We start from the raw sequence: 17,687 nt of genomic DNA, 5'->3' as shown, positions 1-17,687 counted from the left end.
CCACAAAACTCAACCAACCAAAAATAAAAAAAAAAACACCAATCTTCACCTCTTTATCCATTGTAAGTAACGTATACATACAATAACATTGCATATATACACACATTTTCAATAACAACCTCTCCTTTACCATCTCTTCTCTCTACTCTCTATACTTGTTGTTAAGAGTGAGAGAAAAATGGAGATGGCTATTGGAATTAATAATTCTATCAAACCCACGTTTTGTTTGAACCCCATTAGAACAAGAAGCTTCAATTCTACAAGCCCATTTGTAAAAACCCAATCTTTTGCTCGTTTAAACAAGAAGCTTTTGTTTAATGGGTGTTTTAGTAAAAACCCAGGTTTTAATTCTGTGAAATGCTCTGTTTCTGAAGTTGCTGACACTGATACTGCAGCTGAGGCTGCTGCTGCAGCTACTGGTATGTGTGTGTGTGTTTTCTTGATTACTATTATACTTTTAGTACTATGTGTTTGATTCTTTGGAAATACTAATATTTTTGTAATGCTGAAATTGAAATATCAATCTGCCATTTGATTTGCTTGGTAATTTGAATTGTTTGGAAAGATGGATTCTTTCTTCATTAATTAGTTGTAGCAATATATATTGTTCCAAAAGGTGGATACTTTCTTCATGTTAAGTAACCAATCACTCTAAAACCTTAAGGTGGTAGAGTAAAGATGGGTTATTTCTTCATTATTTAGTTGTAGCTATTTGAATTGTTCCGAAAGGTGGATTTATAATTTAGTTATAGCAATATGAATTGTTCTGAAAGGTGGATACTTTCTTTGTTATGTAGTAACAATATGAAGTGTTGCGAAAGGTGGATACTTTATATAGTTGTAGCAATATGAATTGTTCTGAAAAGTGGATACTTTCTTCATTGCGTGGTTATAACAATATGAATTGTTCCCAAAGGTGGATACTTTCTTCTTATGTATTTGTAGTAATATGAATTTTTCCGAAAGGTGGGTACTTTCTTCATTATGTAGTTGTTGCAATATGAATTGTTTCGAAATGTGGATACTTTCTTCATTATGTAAAAGTTGAGAAAATGACTAACTAGCTTACTTAATGTGTCTTACTGACGAGTGATGAATCGTCAACTAATGAGTAGTTACAGTTTGGGTTGCTAATTGCTAGCTAAATTAGCTCATGTGATTCATGCTAACTATAAGAGATATATTATTAAAAGAAACACATGGTTCAATATATGTATCAAGATGCGGAAAAGAATAGGAAGGAGGTAGACCTCACCCCTTCTAGATATAAAGGTTTTCTTGCGATCGTGCGGAAATGTGTTATAATTTTTGCATTTTTCAGTTTACCAAAATATGCAATGAAGTTAGATAAGCGTTAGATGAGTAGATACTGAGTTCTCAATCTCCTACAGCTTACAACTCAACTTTTGTTCTCGACTTAAACATCAGCTACCTACATGCATTATGATTTTGCTACTCAAACTGTTTTATGTGCACCTATATACCAACATTAATTAACGTATTCTTAACTGTTTGCTTCACTGCTTTAGAGAGGAGGAGCAAGCTGATGAGGAGAAGCGACATAAGGAATATAGCAATTGTTGCTCATGTAGATCACGGAAAGACAACACTGGTGGATTCTATGTTGAAGCAAGCAAAAGTAACTCTTTCGGAAAATCTTATTATCTTTTGTATTTAACATGATATTAGTTAAATCAAATGTGTTGCTTACATGATTCATTCGAAATATATATAATCTATAAACTACATGATCCATGTGCAATATTTAGATAGTTCTTTAAGACCTACTGTATTGAATTAAATGAATATTATTGTATTGAAAGCTACATATAATATTAGCTACCTAAAGACCTTGTAATTTGCATCATATCTACAAGTGATGATTATCTTTGGGAAGCTATCCACAACATTAATCTCATATTTATTTACTAATGAAGAATCTTTGTCTTATCTTTAATTAGTTTATTTAATTGTTGAAAAGTATACTACACAATAAAACCTGTGGACCTGAACTTAAAGTAAAATATAATTTTGAACAAAGGGAAACTGAACCACACAAGTTACAAAGAGGCTAATGCTGGTGCCTATATAATTTTTTAGAGACTCAAGGGTTTTTCTAGCAGATGCCTTGTGCTGAGGCAATAAACTATGGTTGTGGCATTTTGACATGTTCAATTGAACTGGTGTTTAATCATTTACTTATCTCACTGGTATATTCCACAGGTTTTTCGAGACAACCAAGTTGTTCAAGAAAGAATAATGGACTCAAATGATCTGGAGCGTGAAAGGGGAATTACTATATTAAGCAAAAACACGTCAATCACTTACAAAGATACGAAAATAAACATTATCGATACTCCAGGACATTCTGACTTTGGTGGAGAGGTGGAACGTGTCCTGAATATGGTGGAGGGTGTTCTGTTAGTGGTAATACTCTATACATTCTGGTTTTTCTCGCGCTCCTTGCTTCTAGACTTTTATTGCATTTGGTGCTTGTGTATTTGTGCTTACAATACCAAATTTTATCTGTCTCTCTGGGTATCCCCTACTCATTATATGTATTCTGGTAGATTCTACGAATCCATGGAGTGGCAAAGTGGCAGTCTTCCCGGGAAATTTCTAGTGACCTGATTTTAGTTTAAATAATCACTGACAAAATTCTAGAAAAAAACAGGTCAATGATCTACACATTAAAGCTCTAATAAAGAAAGATAAGAGTGCTTAATTCAGTCACTTGATCTACATATTAAAGCTCTGTAGTCCCAAAATTACATATGATATGATTACACATCTCAATTAATATGACAAATTTCTGCAGTTTGCACTGTCCTACGGCCTTGCATATTGACGAAACTTTAGATTCATAAGTTGAAAAAGTTCTTGATTTACGTTTTCTTAATAAAGATACTTCATTTTTATTTTTTAAACCCTTTCAATTCAGTCTGCAAATTCTTCTTTTTGTCTATTTTTCTTTGTGTTATACAGATATTTTCTCTAGAATAAGTTGCTTGCTTATTTTGTTATGTAGTCTGACAGTGTGCTAGTGGTCTGTCTAATGTGCATGAAAAAGCATGATGGTTTTTTTTGTTGGTTGTGTAGTGAAACCTTACTCCAGTTGTCAAATTGATATTAATAATACTCTTCGAAAAACTTCTTCTCGAGTTGAAATGGCTGTAGAACAGTAAACTTGTGTATTCTTTTGTATTGTCCACCCCACTAATCATACCCGATTGATCTTTTAGGCTTACCGTTAACATCTTATGGTTTTTACTTGGTACCTGTGTACATTATAAAATGTCACTTAAAATTGTAACATCATTTTAAAATTTCCATGTTTGTTTGGTTTCTGGATAAGCAAATTTTAATCCATTTGTTTTAGTGATCATCTGACTGACAAATTGACATCACATTATTTGTAGGTTGACTCTGTTGAGGGCCCAATGCCACAAACAAGGTTTGTTTTGAAGAAGGCTCTAGAATTTGGCCTTGCTGTTGTTGTTGTGGTTAATAAGATCGACAGAACCTCTGCTCGTCCAGAATTTGTTGTCAATTCTACTTTCGAACTCTTCATTGAACTCAATGCATCTGATGAGCAGGTAGTGGAAACTTTTTAACCCAGATCTAACAAAGTCTTAAAATATGTATGTTAAATTACTGTCAGTATGAAGCTGCACATTGACTAAAAGCTAATCTTGGAATAGATGATAGACCTGAAGAAGGCTATAATGGTCTAGAAGGAAAAAAAGGGGTCAACTCCTACTATCCAAAGATTTTTTTTCATTTTTTGATATCTAAACCTTGAAAGATAACAGACTATTGCCTCTGAACTCAAAAGCTCTTCAAACGGGGTTGAAAAATGTAGTATCAATAATTCTGGAAGATTGATCTAAACTATTATTTTCATTTTTAAAAAACTATCATATGGTAAAGGTACTTGATGTCCTGATACATCAGGATATATAATTAATTCTTCATCTGATTTCTGTTATGTGCAGTGTGACTTCCAAGTAATTTATGCAAGTGGTATAAAGGGAAAGGCTGGACTTGTTCCTGACAATTTGGCAGAGGATCTCGGGCCTCTTTTTGAGACCATTATTCGATGCATACCAGGGCCACATATTGACAAAGATGGCGCACTTCAAATGCTTGTAAGTGACTACTGTGATGCATCTTTTCACTGCAAAGCCATGTCATTGCTATGTCGTAACATTGTTTGCTATGAAATATAGTATATAAATAAAACAGAAGCTGCTCTCTTTTTAGATTGGCCTTTACCCTAATTTCATAGGTGAAGCAGAAGATCTAGATCTGTCCATTATCCTAAAGAGTTCAAAATGTGAAATATGCACTTACAACAAGCACACAGACACAGTAATTCTAAACTTACTGATTGACTATAACCTTGTAGGGATCCAAAGTAATTTTATACATGTGTGTTGGCTCAGGGGATCTGTCCTTAACCACATCATGCAACCCGTTGTGGATCTCAGCTTTTCCTAATCTTTGATACACGGAATTTAATAAGGCTGGACCATTAACTAGCAGCTTGTCTTTTCTAGCCACTCTGAAAAGGATGGGTTATAACTAATAGACAAAACTCGCTCTAGATATTCAATCTTATTTACCACAAAACTCGCTCTGGATTGCTCATTAAACAAATCAAGCCCCCTGATCAAGGCTGTTTCACATCCTCCTTCATTGGCCAAGATTTTCTGTTCTACAAGCAAAATCATATTGACAATCTGCTGCAAAAAGTCCCCTTACCATCCTGCCCTCTTTTGCACCCAATACACACCTTCTCCTCCCAATGGGATGCAGAGGATGGGGGATCCTGAACCTATTCTGGAGGATGTTTATGTGTGTGAGTCTATTTAAAAGATGTGTAACTACCAAAAAAAATTGTTACTTCTCATATTAAGTTGGATTGATGAACATTTGAAGTAATTAAGTATCTTTTAAAACAATGTTGACTAATAGGTAATTTGAGCTTTATAGTGATGAAAAAAATAGAAACTTGGTCTTGCTTACAAGAGCACATCAACAAACATTATCTGCCATGAAAGCAGTACCTCATTTGATTGCTATAAAGCATATGGTGTTAATTCTACAATGAGAACATCTCTACACTCTGATATAAATATTTCTCGCTCTGCCAATCTATCTTGCAGTTGGTACTAATGTAATATGTACAGGAAATCTATGCTGAATATTGTTACTTCTAAAATATGATTGTAGGCAACAAATACCGAATATGAGGAACACAAAGGAAGGATTGCTATTGGACGTCTGCATGCTGGAATTCTAACCAGAGGAATGGAAGTGCGGGTAAGATGCATTGCACCTACTTCTGCTGTGGTTACATTAATTTTATTTTCCCTAATCATTTATAGGGATTAATATAGAATCATTACAATTATGGAATTAAGGTTTTTTTTTCTCAATTTTGTTAGAATTAGATTGACTGCTTTCGGGGAGAGTTAGGTTAAGTTGTCAAGTAAATAAAAATTCATCTTTACAAGTCACCAGTTAAACATTCTATAATATTGTTAGATAATTACTTTAATTTTAAAAGCACCAACTAGATCGAGTAATAAATGTATTTTCTTCTCTGGAAATTGCTACTACTTTAGACTAACTTTTTCTTTGCAATTCACCAATCACGAAAGACTTTTTCTGACGCTTTCTCAAATCTCAAACAAATGTATTTGCGAAAATCGGAAATTCATTGTATTTGTGAGACGTATTGATATAGTTACAGGCACATTATACTTGAAGCTCATTACTACTTGTAGTTTCATTGATATTCATGAACAAAGATGCCAACTTATCTAACACCGATTGGGGCCTGGGTGCCACGACAACTACATGTCATAATCTCTTCTAGATTATCTTAAATGAAATGTTACTTTTACTATGAATTGGAACTTCGATTCTGTTTCATGTTTTTATCTGAAATCATCCATGCATAACTACGTGCTTCTACCAAAATTCCTTAGATCTTGTCCTAAGAAGCCAGTTGTTTAAAAATTTTGTTCTAATTGTCACTGCACTTGTAGGTATGCACCCCAGACGATGCATGCAGATTTTCAAAAGTTAGTGAACTTTTTGTCTATGAGAAGTTTTATAGGGTTCCTGTAGAATCTGTTGAAGCCGGTGATATCTGTGCGGTCTGTGGTATCGATGATATTCAGGTAGAACCATGCTTTCTTATATAGACAACATGACTTGTGTATGTAAAAAGCCTAAATTTACTGTACAAACTAATGACAAGAAACTTGTTCTCTATACTCAGATTGGGGAAACAATTGCTGATAAGACTTTCGGGAAGCCTTTACCTGCCATTAGAGTCGAAGAACCAACAGTGAAGATGGCTTTCTCTATTAATACGTCACCATTTGTAGGCCGCGAGGTGTGTGAAAATAAGTATCTGGGTACACGTTTTGCTGTGTACAATCCAATTTTGGAAGTACTTTCTAATATAATTTTCTCAAATGTTTGCTGATTGTGGAAGTCACATGGTACATCCTTATATATAAAGCATATTTTCTTGGCATACTTGTTTCCCTTTAAAACGTTTTAAGACTTGTGTTGTGTGTGTGAAATTTGTATCTCTACTAGAGGTGCAGCCACTCCGCCTTCTACATGATTTACATAATCACTCTCCTTCTATGTATATATATTTAAATGCCACAATAATAAACCAGTTTTTGGTGCACTTTGTGCCTGTGTAGTTATGATCTAATTGCAGCGTGTTTCCTGCTGATGCTGATATTCTTCAGGGCTTAAGTGACATGCTCTCTATTATTTTGTAGGGGAAATACGTTACCAGTAGAAACTTAAGAGACAGGCTCTACCGCGAGATTGAGCGAAATTTGGCTATGAAAGTTGAAGATGGTGAAACTGCGGATACATTTCTTGTTAGCGGTCGTGGTACTTTACACATTACTATACTTATAGAGAACATGTAAGGAGTTCAAATTTCCCGACTTTAATTTATTTGTTCATGTCTTGACCCGTACTGATATTCTTCACACATGTTATTACGGTGACACAAATTTCAGGCGAAGAGAGAATTACGAATTTATGGTTGGACCTCCTAAAGTTATCAATAAGAGAGTAAATGATAAATTGCTGGAACCTTATGAGGTGGGTGCTCATTGTTATGGTTTGTATAATATATAACAATTCCTTCAACTTCAAATGTATTCGGTCTTTGTACAGTTTTTTTAGTTAGTAGCATGCTTCTGTTTTTTCTCGAAAAATAGGAACATGATTTTAACTTGAGAAAGTATTTTTTTTCTCTTCTTAGTCTGGATTAATCTGAGTGTCCAAGCTTTTATAAGGAGTGTTTTGGATAAGGGTTGGTTCAAGTTTTAGTAATTGCAGTATAGCCTCAATATTCAAAATGGTGGCCGTACAGCTGTACTAAAATAGATTTAAATTGATCGCTTATTTAAAAAGCTCTGTTTCTGCCAAAACTATAGACTGCATCAGCAATTATATGTACAAGGGTATCAAGAAATAGTTGGGGTTTCTTTTTTAGTTTTGTACTGTGGTAAATGCCTGAGGAATGGCAAAAAGACGCTAAACTATGGTTATGTTATGAAGAAGTATTTTGTTTTAAGTTTCATATCAGGCAGCTTATGAAATCAGATTCTATGTATGGGTACTTGCAGATTGCCTCTGTGGAGGTACCTGAAGCACACATGGGTTCGGTGGTTGAGCTTTTAGGAAAAAGACGAGGCCAGATGTTAGATATGCAAGGGCTAGGGTATGCGGAAAGACTTTTTTTATTATATATGTGGTTTATACAACATAATATTTTGGATTTCCATTATTGGAGATGTTGAATCACATAACAAAGAAATTTATTTTCTAGCTTCTGCATACACTTGATCACAATCCCGAGATTTTTACCCAGCTAGTTCTTTAATTCTAAAACATGTGTTATCATGTTGAAAATGAAGATTTGCTGGCATATTGGATTGTTATACTGTAAAAGTGAAGTAGATCCCTCACTAGAAACAGAGATTCCAACTTATTAAACACAAGTAAAGAAAATCCTTTCCGGAAATGATGATATAGGATTAGGCCATGGCATGGTGATTATTGCTAAATGCTTGTCTGGAACTTTAGTAACATGCCTATTCCTTCATTTGAACCATTATCTGATTCTTTGGCATTTTGGCAGAAACATTATATCCACAAGCAAAAATTTGGTTGATATCGTACTATTATTGAAACGAAAAAATATCAATTGTTTGTCATGTCTGATTGTAAATTCAAATCTAGTTTTACTTTCCTTTGACATGGTTTCCGTGATTTGCTCTTCATTTTGAACAAACCTCCTTTTACTTGTCCACATAAAGAAAAAATGTCCTTTTGTCCTAAATATTTGCAAGATTATATAAAAATTGATTATTCCTAATATACTAGGTCTGAAGGAACGACATTGCTTAAATATAAGATACCAACTCGTGGACTTCTTGGACTGAGGAATGCAATTTTGACGGCTTCCCGAGGCACAGCAATTCTGAACACAATTTTTGATAGCTATGGACCCTGGGCCGGTGATATATCTACACGTGATCAGGGGTCATTGGTAAGTATTTGTACAAGTAATAGCAAAAATCGTGGTATGTAATAAATGTTTGAAAAGTTGGGTCTTTAGTCCATTTCTTGTCCATGAGATTTAGCGCGACTGGTTATAGGTTGCTTTTGAGAATGGAACCACTACATCTTATGCTCTATTTAGTGCACAAGAAAGAGGACAGTTGTTTATCAGCCCTGGAGCCGAGGTATATAAAGGTATGATTGTTGGCATTCATCAAAGGCCTGGTGACTTAGCATTGAACGTGTGCAAGAAAAAGGCTGCTACAAATGTGCGTTCCAATAAAGAAGTCACAGGTGAGAAACCTCTTAGTTACATTGACAGAAAGTGATTAACTTCAATTATGGACAGAACTTCTTGTTATTATATAGTTTCTTTCAGTATGCTTCCGTCTTGTATTATATTTATTTGAAATCGTTAGGAGTATAAAGGTATGTGCCACATTCTGTCTTGTTGAACCTAATAATTTATCTACCTTATGGACTGTGCAGTGGTTCTTGATACCCATTTGGAGTATAGTTTAGATGACTGCATAGAGTACATTCAAGAGGATGAACTAGTGGAAGTCACTCCTCAATGTATCCGAATGCTAAAGAATCCGAAGATGGGAAAGAAATCTCGGTAAGCTTACATGCAAATATTTAGATGATCTATCGGCTTTCCAAGGGTGCCAAATTCACGTCCGGATGATCCATGTCATGATACAGTATAAACATTCTGACCACAATTACTTTGGTCAGTGACTCCCATTAGCATACAGAGTTTTGAGCAGAGTCAGGTATGTCGAGTTAACACATTCAGAAAGGTGCATTCATTTTTGCATACTCAATCGATGGATGTATATAATAGCATGATAGGTTTGAACAGCATTGTATACTTGATGAGATTTCATAGTGAGTAACGATTTTGAGAACCAGGAAAATTGTTTTCTTGGATCTTGAAGGTTCTCTTGTACTTGGCTAAAAATTACAGCATGGCAATTTTGGCATTATGATAAAATGAATAAAAGTTTGAGAGGATTTGTTTGGCCAGCTATCCAGAGCTGGCACTGCCTTGTTCTAGATCCTTCCTGCAAACTTGTCTAATTGCCTGATTGTTATGGCTGCTAACACACAATTTGTCACCAATATTTGACTTCAAATCATTATATAATTACAGAAGCCAGGAGCACGATGAATATTTTGCGAACACAGGATGACCTGCGTAAAATTTGTTAAAGATTTGTAGGATGTACACGCATAAGGGTATTGGTCACCGTTTACATATCGGTTTTTGGTTTTTCTATGGTGCTTATTATGTGCTCATGGACACATGATACAATACGTTAGAAAGATCAGTAAAATATTGGAGGGGGAAACAATCCATGAAAGTTGGCTTGACCTCGGTGGCAGCTACGAAACGAGTAGAGTAGGCAACCGCCAACTGGGCATTGGTTTTATCATTTTCAAGCAATTTGTTATTGTGATCAACTTGGGGTGTGTTATGGATTTTGCTTAGTTTTAACCCAACTTTCTCTTTTTGTTCTTTTACCTAAAATATAACTCCACTTTCCTTTATTCTCCACTAATTCTATAGTAATAATTATATTTAAGATAGTAATAAAATAAGAAGGCACTAGCACCAATACGACATCTTATTGAATAATTATGCCATCTATTAGTTTGGCGCCGTCTGCGGATTTTAATTTTCAAAGTATTATTGTCAAAAACAAAAGATTTCCTAAGTAAATAAAAGTTTTACTGTTTCATTATTAGTTTAATCTATATATTTTAACTTAAAGTTTCCAAGTATTGCAAGTTGAAATAAGTTGAAATGGATTTAATTATGACAAAAGAAAAAAGAATTGAAGTCAATTTTACTAAGTTCTTTTTACGAGGGCATATAAATTAAATGATCGGATTTCTGGGGCATGCCTTTGGGCACATAATAAGAAATTATGTGTCAAATTTTGATTAGCCTTTCAATTTTAAATGTTGATGAACATGACACCAATTCTACCGATAGAAATATTTCAAATTCATAAAAGTTAGTGATTAATGTGTTTCATAAACCCACACTATACACAATCTTAAATGATTTGTCTAGTGTGTCCATTGACATATATTAAGTAAGAAAATTTATAAATTTAGCTAATTTTGATATATATAATTTTTTTGGATGCATAGAATTCACAATTTTTAAAAAGTAATATTCAATTAAAATAATTAAAATAAGCTAAACACATGCTCGGAGGCTTATACTAGAAAAATTGTAAATTAAAATAAACAACACGTGTGACCACCGTGAAAAAGGAAGGATGACCAAAGTCAACTTCTGGAAAGCCGGCAAATTAGACACGACTTTTTCCAACAACTAATAATGCCGTCATGATGTGCAACGTCTACAACATTAATTGCTGTTAGTTATGCCGTCATACTAACTGCCTTACAACAGATACCTAGGATTATCTGGGACTAATTGAATAATTTATAACATAAAACTTTCTTAATTTATGTATTCATAAACCAAATGCAAACTTGTAGCCTGTAGCTGTAGATTTTCAAATCTTCCATTGCCAAACTACATAATTCAGTCATATAAGCCAGAAGAAGATTTGATTATTTCCAACGGAGAAAATGAGAATATAATTACTTAAACAAATGAGAATATTAATCCCCTGTTTTACCATTAAACTTACAAGATTTGTACTAGTAAAACAGAAGTGTCTGACACAAAAATCTTAACACTTTGTATTCTAGTTGATGCCACTATATTAATCTTTACAAAACAAACAACATACAACTTGGAGTCAAAGTCAGGAGAAGATTGATCACTTCTCAGAACAGAACACAAACATATACTATACATAATTAGTACTACAATTTTGATTAGTAAACATAAGAAGAAGTAGCCAAGAAATGGGACAATAATTAATGTCCTTGACTTGTGAGTTGTTTGTTCTGTCTGATTGGTCTTAAATTCCCTTTCTCGACCTTTTCTTCCCCAACCCTCTTCCTCTCATCTTCCTTATATTCACCTGCCCCCCTTCCCCATTAATTCTTGACTTCATCCTTCACATTGTTGATCACTTCTTCAATTAGCCCATCTCTTATTTTTTGTAAAGATTCAATTTTTTTCAGTTGATTCATTTCTTTACTTATATTAAACTGTTTCCCAGTTGGGTTTTCATTCTTGTGCAAGAATTTTCAGAAAGATTTGATCTTTATTGCTCTCCCACCTTAAATTTTCTTGATTTTTTGTTCATAGTTGTATTGATTTTTTTAGGATTTAAAAAAGATGGGAAATTGTTGTGCAATTCCATCTGATCCTTCTGTGAAGAAGAAGGGAAAAAACAAGCCAAACCCTTTCTCAGTTGATTATGTTGCAAACTATACAAAAGGTGGATACAAGTCTTATGTATTGGAGAATCCTACTGGTCATGAAATTGAGCAGACATATGAGCTTGGTAATGAGCTGGGGCGTGGCGAATTCGGGGTTACTTATGTGTGTACTGATAAATCAACAGGTGAAGTTTATGCTTGTAAGTCCATTTCGAAGAAGAAGTTGAGGACTAGAGTGGATGTTGAGGATGTGAGGAGAGAAGTTGAGATCATGAAGCACTTACCTAAACATACAAACATTGTGAGCTTAAAGGACACTTATGAGGATGATAAGGCTGTGCATTTGGTTATGGAATTGTGTGAGGGTGGAGAATTGTTTGATCGGATTGTTGCTAGAGGACATTATACTGAAAGGGCTGCTGCTGGTGTAACTCGAACAATTATCGAAATTATTCTGGTGAGTTTTTAACTTGATTGGATGTCGATGTATATTTTGCGAATTTGATCAATTTTGCATAGTTTTACCAGAGTAATGACTTTGTTAAATCTGGGTAATTTTGAATACTAGAATTGCATATATTCTATAGCATTTATGTATGACCTCACCGAGTTTGAGGAATAGCATTTACGAGTAGACTTCATTAGTACCTTGATTTCCCCCCCCCCCCCCCCAAACTGGATTACCCTCTACTGTGTTCTGCCTTGCTAGAATATATGAATAAGTGTCTTCATTATATTGCAGATGTGCCACAAGCATGGTGTTATGCATAGAGACCTTAAACCTGAGAACTTCTTGTTTGCAAATAAAAAGGAAACAGCAGCTTTAAAGACGATCGATTTTGGATTGTCTGTATTCTTCAAACCTGGTAAGAATATAGTTTAAACTTAAAGCACGTGTTTAATTAGCTCAGAAATATCATCAAGAGTGGCCAGTGGTCTTTCTACTTACATAGATAACTTAATTAATGCACTTTTGCTCTTTGCAGGTGAGACATTTAACGAAATTGTAGGAAGTCCTTACTACATGGCACCTGAGGTGCTAAAGCGAAATTATGGTCCAGAGATAGATGTTTGGAGTGCTGGTGTTATTCTCTACATTTTACTCTGTGGTGTCCCACCCTTTTGGGCAGGTTAGTTTCTTCGTTTCCAAAGTAATGTACTTCTTTGCTTCGTAATTTTTATTGCTCGTATTATCTAAAAATCAGCACAGAGACTGTGTAGATGTGTAATATGATAGTGAGGTGGCTGCAGGAAAGTTCACTAGCTTAGTACTTTCTGTGTCTTATAAGATTATAAGTAAAAATAAGAAATGTTCTAATAGTTTCATAGAATGCAAGTTTTTATGATGTTAATTTTATCTCTTCAGGCACCCAATATCAGGTTTTTAGCACTAAAAATATTCTGTAATTACTTTGTTTATCAAATTATTTTGGAAGTAGACCATGCTTTTAAGATGTCTTAGGTTATAGGTATAGACCATTACTATATCTACAATGATTTTTTCCGATATCCAAATTACTTGAATTATGTTGTTTGTGTAGTTATAATTCAATCCTCAGATTTTCTTGTCTCAAATTATTTTTGTAACTGTGCAGAAACTGAACAAGGAGTTGCACAAGCAATCATTCGATCTGTTGTAGATTTCAAGAGAGACCCGTGGCCAAAGGTTTCTGATAGTGCAAAGGACCTTGTGAAGAAAATGCTTAATCCGGATCCGAAAAAACGTCTTACTGCTCAGGAAGTACTAGGTAAAATAGAATTTTCTTTTACTGCAAAGTCCATGAAACTTTATGGTTAGTGCTTGTACCCAATTGCTCCGGTGTAAACTATAGAATCTTAACATTGGTGATTAATTGCAGATCATCCTTGGATACAAAACGACAAGAAAGCTCCAAATGTTTCTTTGGGTGAGACTGTTAAAGCTAGACTCAAACAATTTTCTATGATGAACAAGCTCAAGAAAAAAGCTTTACAGGTATTGTTTGAAGTCTCATTTTTTATGATTATATCAATCGGTATATGAATATATGAAACTTTATTACCTCATACTTATTTGGCAAACTTTGTCCTCTTCATTTCTTTGTACTTAATTGGGAACCAAACTGCTGTCAACCACAGGTGATTGCTGAGCATTTGTCAGATGAAGAAGTGGCGGGCATAAAGGAGGGATTCAAAGTGATGGATATCAACAACAAGGGAAAGATAAACATTGATGAGTTGAGAGTAGGATTACACAAGATTGGCCAGCAGATTGCTGATGCGGATCTCCAAATTCTTATGGAAGCTGTAAGTATAATTTTTTCTATAAGTATTTCCAAAATAATATGAGCATTTTATACTTGTTAAAGTTAAACGACTAAGATCACTTTCACTAAGCATTTTGAAGATGCCAAATTTATCCCAATTAGAATAGAAACCTAGCAATTATGGTATTAATGTATTATTGGTGTTAGTTTTGATATCAATCTGGAGCTTCCTAGGTTTAAAGACCATTGTTCAAATTTAGGAAAATGGGGCCTCGCTCTACAGTTTAAGAAATTTAAGCAATAGAATACCTGATAAATTTGAAATTATAAAAATTTCTATGACCTTGGTCAGAGAACCCATTTAAGTTTGTGTACACACCGAGCCTTCAGCTGCAGCCCCTTGTTTTTCATGCTTCTACTCGTTTTGAAATTTGCAATGACTAACCATAGGTTGATTTAACAGGGAGATATTGATAAAGATGGACATCTGAACTATGGAGAATTTGTAGCAATTTCTGTCCACCTCAAAAAGATGGGGAATGATGATCACCTTCATAAAGCATTTGCATTTTTTGATCAGAACAAAAATGGGTTTATAGAGATTGAAGAGCTTAGAGATGCATTATCGGATGAAGTTGATACTAGTAGCGAAGAAGTCATTACTGCGATAATGCAGGACGTGGATACTGACAAGGTTTGTGATTCACCAAGCTTTTCGTACTATAATTATTATTCATAAAAAAATGATGTTGCTTTCTACTCTCTCCATAATTTAATTATTCAATTCCAAATCGAGGAAGTTTCTAAAATTCCTCATTATCTGGTGATGTTGACTCTAATAAAGAAGTCATTAGTCATTAATGTTATAGATCATGTTGCATTCGCTTCCCTTTTAGATGCTAGATTTATTGGATAGATTGTGTATCAACTCTGTTTTTTGATCCTAACATGTAGTTGGCCTGCCAGTACTATACACATCTAATTGACTACATGTTTAAGCTTCTAAACTCTAATCTTTTGAGTTAAGTGTTTGTATTGCATTCTCTAGGCTGAGAAAAACATGTATTAATTTCACCTGCTTCTGCTTTGCGCCCTATAAGTTTTACCTATTGATGTGACATAATGCAGTTTTACTAAATACCTGTTCATGATGCAAGTTTTGTCCTTCAATTTATTTAGTTTTTTTAAATGTTTTCAGGATGGGTGCATAAGTTATGATGAGTTTGCTGCAATGATGAAGTCTGGGACAGATTGGAGAAAAGCATCAAGGCAGTATTCACGAGAACGATACAATAGTCTGAGCTTAACACTTATCAGAGATGGATCAGTGAAGGTGAAGGACTAGTGAGATTAACTTTCCACGTAAATAATTACCTATCTGTATAATAGAGAGTGTCATGTATTTTGTGTTTCAAAGATCAGCTATTTTCTTGATTTTTTGATGAGAACACTTCTTTGGGACGTGTAGCACATATTGGTCATGTAAGTTATCTTGTCAAAACAGTTCCAAAGAGGGCTTCACAGAGATTTTGCGAGGGGAGGGGGAATGTGTGTGTTACATTTTCATTTGTTAATGTATATACGACTACTGGTCTATAGTCAATCCATGTTACCTTTTTATTCTGCAGTACTTTGATGTTCCTTTCTTGATTTAATGTTTTGCTACTGCATGTCTATGCAGAGAATCACCAAGAAAGTAGGTGATTCTTCGTTGAATCGATGGAAATGTACCTGGAATAAGCAGTTTAGTATAGCTTGGTAATCAGAAAATACATAATATTAACTCCAATGACCAATTACCCACCATATTAATCATATTATTGTATGGTCCATTTAGCTTTGCGTTTTACCAGGGCTTAATTAGGACTTGTTCTGTTGTGCAATGAGTCAAGACTTCGGAAGCAATTTCTGGCTGTGAACGTTTTTTGTTTTGAAAGTTATAGAGATTTCATTAAACTTGCAAATCATTCGTGATTACATGTTCAATTCAAGAGAGAGGTCTGCCCTCCTGAACACATGATCAGCTACATAATAAGAGGCTCTTACGATGAGCAACTTTATTTGCAGATCGGCTAGTAAATAAAATATAAACATAACTCAACTCAACTCCTTGACAGGGTCTTACAATCCTCAATGATACTATCAAAGTAAGAAACCCCATTGCTTTCGCCATTTCTAGTGCTGGACTTGCTGTATTTTGCTGTCAAAACTAGGACATTACTAGGTCATTACGCGCCTTCTTGGTTTATTCCCACCCAACTGCGACAGCATTTTGGTTTTAACCATGATTAAAAGTCATCTGCTTCGAAATTCAAGACCCCCTGTACCAGTTGGTTCCCAGCAGACTTTGGCAAAATAACATGTTACCAAACAATGGAAAAAATGATTAGTAATGTTACCAAAAAAAGGTTATGATTCAACGGAACTCTGATCTAACAAAAGAATGAAGCAAATATACAAATATATGTTGCACTTTATTTATTCTTTGATTAAATAAAGTCACAAAAGATTTGACGGTCTATCACTTATATTTATATATTGGGGTGTGCATTCGATTCGTTTAACAGGAAATCGTACCGAATCATCGAAATAATTTCGGTTCAACTAATCAAATATAAAATTTCAGTTCGATTTTCCGTAGCATTTTTTATAACAATTCGGTTATTCGGTTAATATAAAAGACTCATGGTTCAGAAGAACATAAAATATTAAAATAATTAAGAGTTTGTAATGGTAATTCTTTAATAATATAGAATGGTGAGTGTTATGCCCAAAATTTGGTATAAACTTTGTCCGGATCAAAAACGGGTCAATTGTTCAAAATTGGGATATTGGTGCCTAAAATTAAGGAAAGATAAGGCATTTATTTTGTCACGAAGGCAGAAGGCGCGCCCTACAGATATGGGGAGGCGCGCCCTTAAGCATACGAGAAGAGTAATGTTGACGCTTTACATAATCAAGGTGCGCCCTCAGTGGTGAAGGAGGTGCGCCCTATTGATATATGAAGAAAGGAATTCAACTGATTCTTAGAGCTATCCCTTAAGGTATTAGGGCGCGCCCTAAGTGAGAAAAATAGCTTGGATGGAACTTCAACATGGTTACTTGGACGGGTTCTTTGGATGATTCATGGAAGATGGAGATTCTTGTACCAACCTATTTGATGCAGGTACTCTATCTAAGAACTCCTTCCTGTAGCATATCTACAGGAAAGGCGGTATCCGTGGTCAGAGACCTCCAGGGGTATGTCTGATGATTGAAGACCTCCTCCCGTAGTCAATGGGTGTCCTCATTGGGGATGTGGGGTGAAATATGGTGTGTGCTTTGGGAGCTCTGTCTCTGTAGTCAACGGGTGTTCTCGTTGGGAGACTTTGGAGTGTCCTGCACTTTGCACCCAAAAGCTTGGGATCACTTGTCCTGTAATCTGGTAGGGGGCTCCTTATCGGGGGACAAGTATGCGTCCAACATTTGGGGTGAACCACGGCTATACCTATGTCCGCGGACTAGAGAAAC

The 17,687-nt window shown here is 34.9% G+C and overlaps 2 protein-coding genes across 2 annotated transcripts; both read left to right on the top strand.

The window, feature by feature from the left end:
* The first annotated feature begins 65 nt into the window (after nucleotides 1–65).
* Nucleotides 66–9,672, top strand: LOC141690117 (putative elongation factor TypA-like SVR3, chloroplastic). The gene is made up of 14 exons (XM_074494767.1): nucleotides 66–419; nucleotides 1,530–1,639; nucleotides 2,224–2,427; nucleotides 3,420–3,596; nucleotides 3,996–4,148; nucleotides 5,236–5,325; nucleotides 6,057–6,191; nucleotides 6,293–6,409; nucleotides 6,813–6,964; nucleotides 7,062–7,146; nucleotides 7,677–7,771; nucleotides 8,437–8,602; nucleotides 8,712–8,907; nucleotides 9,103–9,672. The coding sequence occupies exons 1-14, from the start codon at nucleotides 179–181 to the stop codon at nucleotides 9,234–9,236; spliced, it is 2,055 nt and encodes a 684-aa protein (XP_074350868.1). The 5' UTR covers nucleotides 66–178; the 3' UTR covers nucleotides 9,237–9,672.
* Nucleotides 9,673–11,486: 1,814 nt separating this feature from the next.
* LOC141689933 (calcium-dependent protein kinase 8-like) lies at nucleotides 11,487–15,804 on the top strand. The gene is made up of 8 exons (XM_074494466.1): nucleotides 11,487–12,388; nucleotides 12,674–12,797; nucleotides 12,918–13,061; nucleotides 13,527–13,679; nucleotides 13,791–13,906; nucleotides 14,050–14,217; nucleotides 14,641–14,871; nucleotides 15,376–15,804. Exons 1-8 carry the CDS (start codon nucleotides 11,888–11,890, stop codon nucleotides 15,520–15,522), a joined length of 1,584 nt encoding a protein of 527 aa, XP_074350567.1. The 5' UTR covers nucleotides 11,487–11,887; the 3' UTR covers nucleotides 15,523–15,804.
* Nucleotides 15,805–17,687: the final 1,883 nt, after the last annotated feature.

The sequence above is a fragment of the Apium graveolens genome, chromosome 10 (assembly GCF_009905375.1).
Source record: "Apium graveolens cultivar Ventura chromosome 10, ASM990537v1, whole genome shotgun sequence".
NCBI classification, from domain to species: domain Eukaryota; kingdom Viridiplantae; phylum Streptophyta; class Magnoliopsida; order Apiales; family Apiaceae; genus Apium; species Apium graveolens.
The sequence above is the reverse complement of the archived record's forward strand: the minus strand, read 5'-3'. Positions and strand labels throughout refer to the sequence as shown.

Coding starts and splice junctions, on each gene's coding strand:
- LOC141689933 (XM_074494466.1), top strand. CDS start 11,888: ATGGGAAATTGTTGTGCAATTCCATCTGATCCTTCTGTGAAGAAGAAG. Junction 12,798..12,917: donor GTCTGTATTCTTCAAACCTG/GTAAGAATATAG, acceptor TGCTCTTTGCAG/GTGAGACATTTAACGAAATT. Junction 14,872..15,375: donor AGGACGTGGATACTGACAAG/GTTTGTGATTCA, acceptor AAATGTTTTCAG/GATGGGTGCATAAGTTATGA.
- LOC141690117 (XM_074494767.1), top strand. CDS start 179: ATGGAGATGGCTATTGGAATTAATAATTCTATCAAACCCACGTTTTGT. Junction 1,640..2,223: donor CTATGTTGAAGCAAGCAAAA/GTAACTCTTTCG, acceptor TATATTCCACAG/GTTTTTCGAGACAACCAAGT. Junction 3,597..3,995: donor TCAATGCATCTGATGAGCAG/GTAGTGGAAACT, acceptor TGTTATGTGCAG/TGTGACTTCCAAGTAATTTA.